Genomic DNA, 11,052 nt, shown 5'->3' on the forward strand with positions numbered 1-11,052 from the left:
AATTCGATCTGTTTTTGCATCGAACCCACCAAGCCCGCCGCTAATCCCAAACCATTGACCGATATTCTAACCAATCTCGCCTCAGAATACCTAAAATCAAGTATATGAGAAACCCGCCAAAGGAGAAAGCAGAGCGCGCGAAACTCTTCCCTGCTCTACCGTGGCCCAATCTGTGACCGTGGAGTCTCGTGGCTGTCCATCCAACCCTCTCCCTCCTGCCGTCGACCCTTTCCAGAATCAGATCCGCAGCTCAGACTCTTCATCGCGCGAACACACTTTCGGGCAGAGGCACGAAACACATCTCCCCGCGCCCATCCTTGCCGCCGTTCTCCTCCGGACACCACTACCAGCTAGGAGGCGCTTCCCGTTGCTGGTGGATCCATCGTCGACCAGCTTCGTGGTTTACAATTTTGGTACGTACAAAACTCCTCTTTTTTAGTAAGGTTCTAGTTTGTTCTTCGTTTGTTAGCTCTGTCTCGCATATGAATTATTCCATTTTTAATTTTCGACTACAAGTAACCGGTATCTGAAAGGGTAGAGCAAAGGTTTGTGGGGGAATTTTTCAACAATTTTGCCTGAAACGATAAGCCATATAAATAAATTGGAAGTGACAACTCCTTTCCATGTAGCAGAACCTACCGCCAAATTTTCATGTGTGCAAGTTAATGAGGTTGGATGAGCCCTAAAACTAGAAGCAGATAATTTGTATCAATTATATCTAGAATTATAGTCCAAAATAATGAATCATGTTATCAAATATCAATGAAATAAAAGACTTGTTTAAATTTGAATATATAATATATCGATCCAAAGCTCTCAGTTTTTCCTCTGGCTCATAAGAGATGTGATAAGAACTTGGATTGCTGATACATAACAAAGCAGTACAAAGTTGTATTTTCAGCGACTTGGACATGTAAGAGTTTGTCTCATGGTGGTGGTGGCTAACACTGGCCGTGTCGGATTGCCTGAGCATTGAGATTAGAATGGCTGGATGAGCAGCAGCTGCATATGTAATGGAAGGGTAAAGTTTATACCAATAAGAAACACAAGGTGGTTGCCAAATATCCCAAATCAAGATTCAGGAAGCAAGAATTCTTTTTAGTGTTAACATAACAAAAGTTATTCATTATATAAACTGAAATTGGTAAATGGAGAATCTCACCAAATGAAGTGAAGATAAAGTTTGAGTTCTAAAGTTTGATATTGTAGGACTGTTATCTTTGCAAAGAACTCAAGTGTTGTATCATCTATAGCATAGTACACCTTTTAGATTATTACTCTTGTTTCTCAGTTCTTGTTATCTCATTATTACTTATTTCTCATTCCAATACACTTATCAATTACTCATACATATACAAAGAACACAACTCCTGCTACTATTCACAATCAGAAGGCCTAAGCTACCAAAGGAAGTCATTGTTAAGAGTAAAGAAAAGTGCTGAAAGGACTAAGTTGCAATGTTGGTCCAATTAAAAATATTTCCTTTATTCCCTTGTCCTTTACCCCTTAAATATATCATTCTCTCCCCTAACTTTGTAGAAATATTTTCTGCTAAGATGCAAGATTACAACCCCCATATTCCTGCTTTAGAATTCTTAGTTACTAAGTTTGGCTTTTGTGTTTTGTTAATCACATTTTTATTTTCTCTTGCTCTGTTCAAGACCTTAGCACAAAAATCAGTGCTATGTTCAAGACCTTACTAAGTTTAGCTTTTCTATTACTTCATTGACCGAGCTTGTTCCCTAAGATTGTCTTGGAGTTCTAGCACTGTTAGTATTTCAAATTAGTTCATGATTATTTCAATTTCTACTATTTTGTTCGCTGTAGTATTAATTATTGATATGGTAATATAATATGACTAGTTGAGCTGTTTATGTAGCCTTGTATTAAGTTGAAAGTGAAAAAATTTTGTCTGGTTGGTCTAAACAGAACACAACAAGGTGTATCTTTTTGAGACTCATAGAGGCTTTGTTTTGGGGTATACTAATCAATTTTGTGTTCACTTTTTATGACAAAGTGTTGTGATTTTTTCAATGGTGTAATTGATGATAGTGCAGCGGTATGCTAGGTACAAGTGAAATATTTTACATCAACTTTGTTTTATGTTAATATATGATCGATGATATAATAAAGCTGCTGATTGGACTTCTTACTATATTTTTTTCACTTGATATCTATTTGATGAGGTTAGAAGCTATAGATTCTTCATTCGTTATTTCTATAACTTGAATTTGCTGCTGAAATTCAGTGGAAAGTGATCTATAGAAAAAAAGAAAAATTATTGAGCAGTGCAAGGTGTTCATCTATTTTAGTATTGAAGCATATTCACTAATTATTATGAACCTGAAAGTCTTGCATTATCGGATGTTCGTCTTAAATTGGTTTTATTATTAATTGATGCAACTTTCTTGGCAGTCTTGTTATAATTCTGTTTAAAGGAAGATTGGAAGTTATATATAAGGCCACGCTTGTGCCAATGTGGATGTTACATATATATTGTGCCAACTTGTCATGTTTACCAAGGTATCTAATTCCCCATTTGGTATAAATTGGTCTAGACTGTTGAAGAACAAGTCAGAGCTTCTGTTGAGCACAACCTGGGAGAGCTTATTCTGGGTTTCAAGAAAGAGGACACAGGTACTTCATTACTTGAAAATTACATCATTTTCTGCCTCTGCCTGATACTTTCTGATTCATCTGATAATAAATTGGCTTTAGGATTTGCACTTTCTATGTTGTACTATAACTTGGTTTGCTTATTGGGAATGAATAGAAATCTTAGCAATGTGTGTTTGCGTCATGCCAAATAGCAACTCTCCTAAAGTCTGATTCTTGGCAATATTGCGGTATTGTACATGTATTTATGTTTATCTTGAGTGGTGATTATTCTTATCCAACAGAACTTCTTATGCTGTTAATAAGTTATGCTTCGTGGTTTATGGTTGTCTATTATATTGAGATTTTTATTTTCATTAATTAGCGTTCCTTTTCTTCCTTAATTTTTTCTTGATGAGCATACATGAAACCTAAAAGTATACAGTATGAGCTTATTTAATTTGTGTCTGTGATCAGATTCAACAAAATTTGGCTTTATCATAACTGCTTTTGAGAAGGATGACTCCGTAACATTCAGCTAGCTTAGTGGTTTATATTTAGATTTAGTTAGTTATAATCAAGTAGTGTGAATTGTGTTCAGAAGAGATCTATGAGAGCAGAATTATGCTGTGAATTCAATTAACTATATATTAATTTATATTCCGTAATAGAGAAGTTTGATCAAATTGGGTGTATTCCTGAAAATCTAATAAACAAGGATACCGCAGAATGAAAAGGCAATATGGAAGACGGGAAACAATGGCTGGAGGTGTTGGAATGTCCATTATGTCCACTCGTTTATAACTAACTAATTTGATTTGATTAGTTTAGCTAATGACGGATGAAATAAGACGATAGTGTAGTATTAGAACTCAAAAGCATATTCCTATAATGAGTTGATGTCCGTGGCACGTGCCTCTTTTTTAGGATGAACCATATCATCATCCCGTTAAGTTAAACAAACGAGGTTTTGATCACAAATTCCGAGACACTGCCAAACTATGAAGCTTTATAGCCTATTAAAGATGCTCACCAAGGCATTTTTTAATTTATTTCACTCAGTACATGAATAGATTCAAAGGCTTTGTTATTTTTTTTGTGCAATTTTTTGCTGTTATTTATATTTTTGTTTTTTATATTTTTATACTCTAACTTCTGTCCCCCTCCCCTCCTTTTTTTTAAAGGAAGCTCTTCTTTTCCATTTCATTTTTTGGCTTTGGAACCAAAAATTCTTTCTTCCAGTACTTTTTTAAAAGTGCAGAATTAGACCATGAGTAAGCAATCTTCCATATACCATTTATATGCTATCTATTATCCCGGATACAAGTACCTTTATCTCTGTTTCATTTCCAAGTTATTCTCCTGATCTCTCTATGGGATTACTTATTGAATTAAAATATGTTCTTACTCTCCCATTACACAATTGTGAAGAATTTAATATATGCCTTCGGACACTTTGTCCGAATTTTTTTTACATATTTTCTAATTGTACTTCCTTATTAGAGTTTTATTCATTCGTTTATATGATTTTATTAAAGTAGATATAGATAAGAGTTGGATCTCAAAGTCTCGAGGTAGTATCAAATACAGGGCCAGCTTGAACAAATTTTTGGACTTCGCATTTGCAAATGCATCATCCGATGGGATGATACATTATCCATGTCCTTCGTGTGGGATCTGGCTTTTCCAAACTAGAGAGAATGCCTATGATCCTCTACTGATAAAACCGTTTCCTGCTAAGTATACCTTTTGGTTACATCACGGGGAGAGACGTGTAGGAGAGAGATCTACTGAGTCACAAGAAGCTAACCCGGATAGCGTCTGCCGAGATCCAATGCGCGACATGCTTCATGAGGCATTCAACTTGCTAGGTTTTGCTGCCGATGAAGAAGACTCACCTAACATAGATTCTGGGGGGGACGCCGAAGAGTTGCCGTATCTGTACAGTGAACCTAGTCAAGTGGCCCGTAATTTTGATGAGTTGCTTCAGGATGGAGAGCAGGAATTGTATCCGGGTTGCGCAAAATTCTCGAAGCTAGCTTTCTTGGTGAGGCTATACCATATAATTGAGATGCTGACCCTTACTATTCGCATGCAATCAATCTTTTGTATTTAATTTTTATCAACTTAACACTAACTCCAATTCTATGTGGGTATGAACATTCATAGATTAGACATAATTGGTTTTGGGGGGGGGGGGGATTGCATGTTCATATATTCAATGTCACTATAAAAAGGGGTTAAATAATATGCCTGTGTTGATCAAATTTTTTATTTAATTTTCACAATGGGGTCATGATTGGATTTAATTTTAGGCATATTTTCAAAAATAAAAAATGTTAAATTGATACACCTGCTAGGAATATGACTATTGATTATGGTAATGGTGAATCTAATGGAGTAAATGGTGCTCGTGCAAAGAGAGAACTTTAACTTTATGAAAATTTATCTTAATTAATTCTATTATGATTATTAATGATGGCTGTTAACTTTAATTATAGTTTCTTAATTAAAAATATCTGGAATAAATACACATGTAATAAATAGGAATATTAATAATTGTAATTAATAATCTAATGCACTGGACCTGGCTCATGCAATTAGAGAATTAGGAAAACTAGTAATTTATTTATGCTATGTGTACTAAGTTTCATTTTTCCAAAAGAATGAACTAAGGCTTTATTAGTGTCCCCATCCATTAACAGCTTTCCCTTTGGACTTTGATTTTTCAAATTTACATGTAGTTGGATCATTCGGAAAAAGAGATGCTGTTAATATAATTAATATATGTATGTATATATACTGGTATTTACTATCTTGTAACATAGTTATAATGTGCGTAATGCTATTAGCCTAAGACGCGGTGGAACATAATTAACAGCCTGTAAATGTAGTCAATTTTAGCTAATATCGACTGTTTAATTAATGGGATTTAATACAACATAGAAGGTGAAAGAGAAATAGCAGTTATTTGTTGGTTAATTATTCTATTCTTTCATGAGATATTAATATATGTTGGCATGCTACATGTGTTTACAATAGGATTTTAAGATGCCCAGGAAAGCTCGCTTCAAGAAAGACACAAGAGTGGAGCCACCGCGTCAGCAGCCTCCAGCTACACCTCCTGTGTCTTCACCATCCGATGACGATGACTGGCTCATCCCTCCGCCCCCCAGTAATGGTGGTGTCTCCACAGCGGCTCTTCTACAACCCTTTCGTCCACCTAGGAGCGAACCAAGACCTGAGCCACAGGCCGCTAACGGTTCACAAGTGACGGAACCGTGCAATGAAGACATTGACCCGGAGGTGAACGAGGTAGATTCGTTTGATGAACACATTGACAGGATGTTTGCTGCTTCTAATGCTGAAAAGCGCAAAGGATGAAAGACTACTGAGTTTTGGAATGTTGATCTCATTGGTAACAAGTGTTGAACCATAAAACTCTTTAATTGATTAGCTAACGATATACTTATGTATGGCTCACATGTTGGGCACGTTGAACACGTTAATACCATTTTTATTATTTTCTTTATAGATTCTGAAGGAATAGTCAATCAAGCTAAAATGAGTGTGAGAGAGGCTATGGAGCGGTCTTTTAATGGTAGCAAGATCATACTAAGGTTCAAAGAGGAACTGCAAGCAGTCGGAGATGGAGCTGGCCTGTTGAGTGGCATTCTAGGAGCGCTGGGTTCAGATTACAGCAAATTTCCTATCTGTGAAAAGAGTTGGGCAAAGGTGCGGGGCAAAGATAGGGTTTATGATGATTTCATAAAGGTAATGACTTTCGGCATTGTTTAATCATATCAAACCTTACAACTTGCAATTACTTACGGCTGGACATTGTCGTCGCAGGAGATGTTCCACTTTCGGGATAACAGTGGTATAATCAAGAAAACACTTTTGAAACAAATGGGGAGGTCCTGGAAGGACACAGGGGGGAGGTTGTATGACTCGCATTACAAGCCAACAAGGACACTTGAGCATAATCTTGAGAAGCGCCCGCAGGGAATTCCTAGAGAGCTTTGGAAGTGGTTCATTGACTATCGTAATGATCCTGCAACAAAGGTACCCCATTTATTTAATTATGACCAGACCAATTCAATTTGTAACCCACAAATTCAATCTGATTGAGTGATTTAACCGGTTCAATTCTAATAACTATTGATCCAAAATCTGATCTAATACAAGTAATTTTTAAAAAAATGAAATCCTTTCAAATATAAACATGCAATTTTGATCATTTTTTTATATGATATGATATTCTTAAATAGTTTTTATTCCAATTAATTTGAATATGAACCCTGTTATTTAATATACATGTGTAATTAAATTTAATATAAACATACTCAGCACATGTCACGGTCCAGAAGGAATGTTTGGCTAAAATCATAATATATACTTGCATGATGATGAGATTGATGTACACCAACTTTCATTATTACAACGTTGTTGTTTGTCTGTTACCGTATAAGACTTTTGAATTAATTTGAGTACCCCTATTATTATAATTTATGCTATATAATTGTTATTGGGCTTTGTCACACATGCCTGCTAAAGCTTTTTAAATAGGGGTTGTATTTGCATATTAGAAATACAATAACAATGTTTTATTCAATTTCTACACTTTCTTACTTACTGCCCCATTATTTTGAGTCTATTGCAATGTAGGATACATATGTGCTACATAGTTATATTTATTACTTTAGTGAACAGTAGCTTACTGTTGATTTTAAATAGGCAAAATGCAAGCAAAACGCGCTGAATCGAAAGAAGCAACTTTACATGCACACTGGCGGTTCTAAAAGCTTGGCTAGGACAAGGGAAGAAGAGGTAATATAAATTTGTAATTAAGTATAAGTGGCATTTAGTGTTGATTTATTTATAGAGTAAAACAACAAAGAATTATTGGAAAAATTTAAAGAAGTGAAATTCATGACATAAATTGTATTGTCACAGTCAGAAAAGCAAGGGAGGAGAGTTGGTAAGGGAGAAGTATGGATCCTAAAGCACAAGAGACCTAACGGAAGCTATATACATGAAAAAGCTCGGAGAATTGGTGTAAGTACACCTAATCATTTATGCTGTAACATGTTGTGTTTAGTTATTAAAATGTCTTGAGTATGCTATTAGCCTAGTGTGATTGTGTAATTTTATTTATGCCTGCAGAAAAAAATATCTGAGATTGAGCAGTTGGATGAATCTACAAGAATATTGTCAGAAAATGATTCCCTTGCCCAAGCTCTCGGTAAAGAGCACCCGGGTAGAGTGCGTGGGATAGGACACGGGCCGACACCAAGTCAACTCTTCCGTCCGAGGTCGCAACCGCCGGTGGATAGAGCTCAAGTAGAAGAGGCCCAAAGGATGCTGACTGAACTACAGGCGGAGGTGACAACCGAAAAATTGAAGCGAAAAGCAATAGAGGATGAATTAGCAGCAGAGAAAACAAAGAGGCAAGCAATAGAGAGTGTGCTGAGTTATCTGGTTCAACAGCAATGTGGGGAGCTGCCTCCGGACATCCTTGCACAGATGAATTCTCTGGATGGACATAGCGGAAAATAGAAATTAGGTTTTATGTGATACTTTGTTTTTTGCTATATGTTTAGTTTATGTTAAATATGCAACATTAATTATTAGCCAGGTACTTTACCTTTTTGGGTGACTAATAAAATACTTTATTGACATTATTCAAATAGATATGTTAGTTTGCTTCGCAGTTAAATATTTATGAGCTTTTTTTTCATAGTGCAGAATTTTAGAGATAAAAAAGGGTATAATATTCTTTAAATAAAAAAGATGAAAAAAATAATAAAATAAATAAAAAAATAGTAAATAACGATAAGATTCTTTAGATAAAAAGAAATAAAAAAAATTTACCCAAATTTGTCAAATTAATCAAAATAAATTATTAAACAAAATTCCTTGAAATAGCGGCGGTTTTAAAACCGCCGCAAATAAAATCCTTAAAAAACGAAGTCGCAAATAGCGGCGGTTCAAAAGCGCCGCGAATCAATTTCCATAAAAAATTAGCGGCGGTTTGTATTTGTCGCAAACACGCGTGGGAAATCACTTTTGTATGATATAGCGGCGGTTTCTAAATTGTTCGCTGCAAAGTTCAAGATTTGCGGCGGTTATGCCAGTGGTTGTTGGAAACCGCCGCAAAATGTGATTCCCGCGCCTTTATGCGTTGCGGATACTGTTTTGCTGGCAACCTGTTTAGCGATAGTTTAAAACCGCCGCTATTCGACGCGTGTCCTGTAGTGTGTGTTATATTGTAACTTGAAAATTTAAATTATCTTAAAAGTTTTGATCATGTTATTAATACAATTTTTTTTACTAAATTAATCACTCTTATAAAATGTATATTGAAATATAGAATATATATTAAAAATAAATAAATAATATATCTATTTATTTACAAATATATAATAGTTAATTTAGTGATTGAATTTTATCTGTATATAACAATTTTTATATGAATTTTGAGGGCAATTTACGTAAATAAATTGTTACACCTTTAAAATTACGCAAATGCATTATTTCTAAAATGAAGACGCAAATGCATTGTTTCATGTATCTATAGAAACCGCTACTGCTAGTAGCGGTTTACACAAACACAGAATCCGCTGCTGCCAGCCGCGAATTACGTTGAAATGTGACAGCACGGAAACTGCTGTAGCCTGCCGCGGTTTCTGCTTGATTTGAGTTGGTCATAAACCGCTACTGGCAATAGCGGTTTATATGTATTGGGACACGTGCGTAAACCGCTGGAGACAGCAGCGGTTTACATTAAGTATGTGTTGTCTTCTTTGCTGCTGATTTGTATTTGAAGTTCTAGCTAAATGAATTTTTTTTATTTGTACAACTTTATTGTCTTATGCCAAAAACTAATGTAATGACTAAGATTTAAAGATAATTTTTTAAATATATATTAATTGGTAAAATTTTATATTCTTATAATTATTTTTATAAATTAAAAAAAATAAAATTACTAATACCTATCAGAATAATTATACCTCTCTATCAACATAAATTTAATAAATATATAAAAATTTATATTTTAAAATTTAAAATACAAAATTAATTTTATTTTAATTTTTTAAATATGTAAATAAAATATAATTTTAACAAAAGGCTTCTACAATTACAAAAAATATATATCTCTTTAAAAAATAATAGAAAAAACGGCTGAATAGATCGTGCAGCCGTTAATTTCACTCTATTCTTCTCGTGCGAGATACATTAGTTGTGATTTCAAGGTGTGTATTTTTGTGTTATAATAATCATAATAAATTCATTTCAATGATATCAACTTCATCTAGTTTGGGATCTCCACGCCCCCATTTTAAGGAACTAAATATGAGGAATGGGGTTTGTGCTTAATCCATTTGCTTTTTACTTATACAAACCATATAGCTGTTGGTAATGTTGAGAATGCAAATGTTTTACTTGGACAAAGTTTCATGCTTGCCTCACCCGATAGTGATACTATGCAGCAGATGACGGCCTATTTTACAAAGCATTTGCTGATCGGATACTTAATTTAGCGCGAATTCTATAGAGTCCTCAACTTAACTAGAATTGTTATTATTTTTAAGAAATTCTTACTAGAAAGCTTTTTTATGAGATTTTTTTTTGAAAATAGTATTTTTTTTGTGACAAATCAAACTATTATTGAGTAGATGAAAGGTGAAAAGTGATTCATATAATTGATCTTAATACTGTTGAACTTGCTCAATAAATTATGCTCCTCCAAACTTTAAGTGCACCAAATAGCTCATACCAAAATTAAGCAGGCACTAGCTATAACTTTTATTTTTCCATTACATTATCTTTTGGCACAAGACAACAAAGTTTCACAAATAAAAAAAAATTTATTTAGCTAGAACCTCAAATGCAAATCAGCAGCAAAGAACAACCCATACTTAACGTAAACCGCTGCTGCCTCCAGCGGTTTACGCACGTGTCCCAATACACATAAACCGCTACTGCCAGTAGCGATTTATGACCAACTCAAATCAAATAGAAACCGCGGCAGGCTACAACGGTTTCCATACTGCCACATTTTAACGTAATCCGCGGCTGCCAGCAGCGGATTCTGTGTTTGTGTAAACTGCTACTGCCAGTAGCGGTTTCTATAGATACATAAAACAATGCATTTGCGTCTTCATTTTGAAAACAATGCATTTGCGTAATTTTAAAGGCGTAACAATTTATTTACGTAAATTGCCCGAATTTTGATGAATCATTGAATTTAAAATTACATTCAATTATTAATAAGAGAAGTAGTAAACTAAACCTAATCTTCCTAAAATTCAGTTTTCGAAAGCCAAACTTAAATTTTGTCAAATTAGCTTAAACAAAAAAATAGAAGAAAAAAAAAAGAGATTTGAAGAGTGCAAATACAACATTGCTTTGCCAAGATGGATTTATTTTTTATTTTTTTTATCACATTCATTC

The 11,052-nt window shown here is 34.5% G+C and overlaps 1 protein-coding gene across 1 annotated transcript; it reads left to right on the plus strand.

Annotated features, from left to right (window-relative positions):
* Positions 6,160-8,154, plus strand: LOC107640168. The gene is made up of 4 exons (XM_016343719.1): positions 6,160-6,369; positions 6,448-6,660; positions 7,333-7,425; positions 7,762-8,154. Exons 1-4 carry the CDS (start codon positions 6,160-6,162, stop codon positions 8,152-8,154), a joined length of 909 nt encoding a protein of 302 aa, XP_016199205.1.

Source organism: Arachis ipaensis, chromosome B05, assembly GCF_000816755.2.
Source record: "Arachis ipaensis cultivar K30076 chromosome B05, Araip1.1, whole genome shotgun sequence".
NCBI classification, from domain to species: Eukaryota; Viridiplantae; Streptophyta; class Magnoliopsida; order Fabales; family Fabaceae; genus Arachis; species Arachis ipaensis.

Coding starts and splice junctions, on each gene's coding strand:
- LOC107640168 (XM_016343719.1), top strand. CDS start 6,160: ATGAGTGTGAGAGAGGCTATGGAGCGGTCTTTTAATGGTAGCAAGATC. Junction 6,661..7,332: donor GTAATGATCCTGCAACAAAG/GTACCCCATTTA, acceptor GATTTTAAATAG/GCAAAATGCAAGCAAAACGC. Junction 7,426..7,761: donor CTAGGACAAGGGAAGAAGAG/GTAATATAAATT, acceptor TTATGCCTGCAG/AAAAAAATATCTGAGATTGA.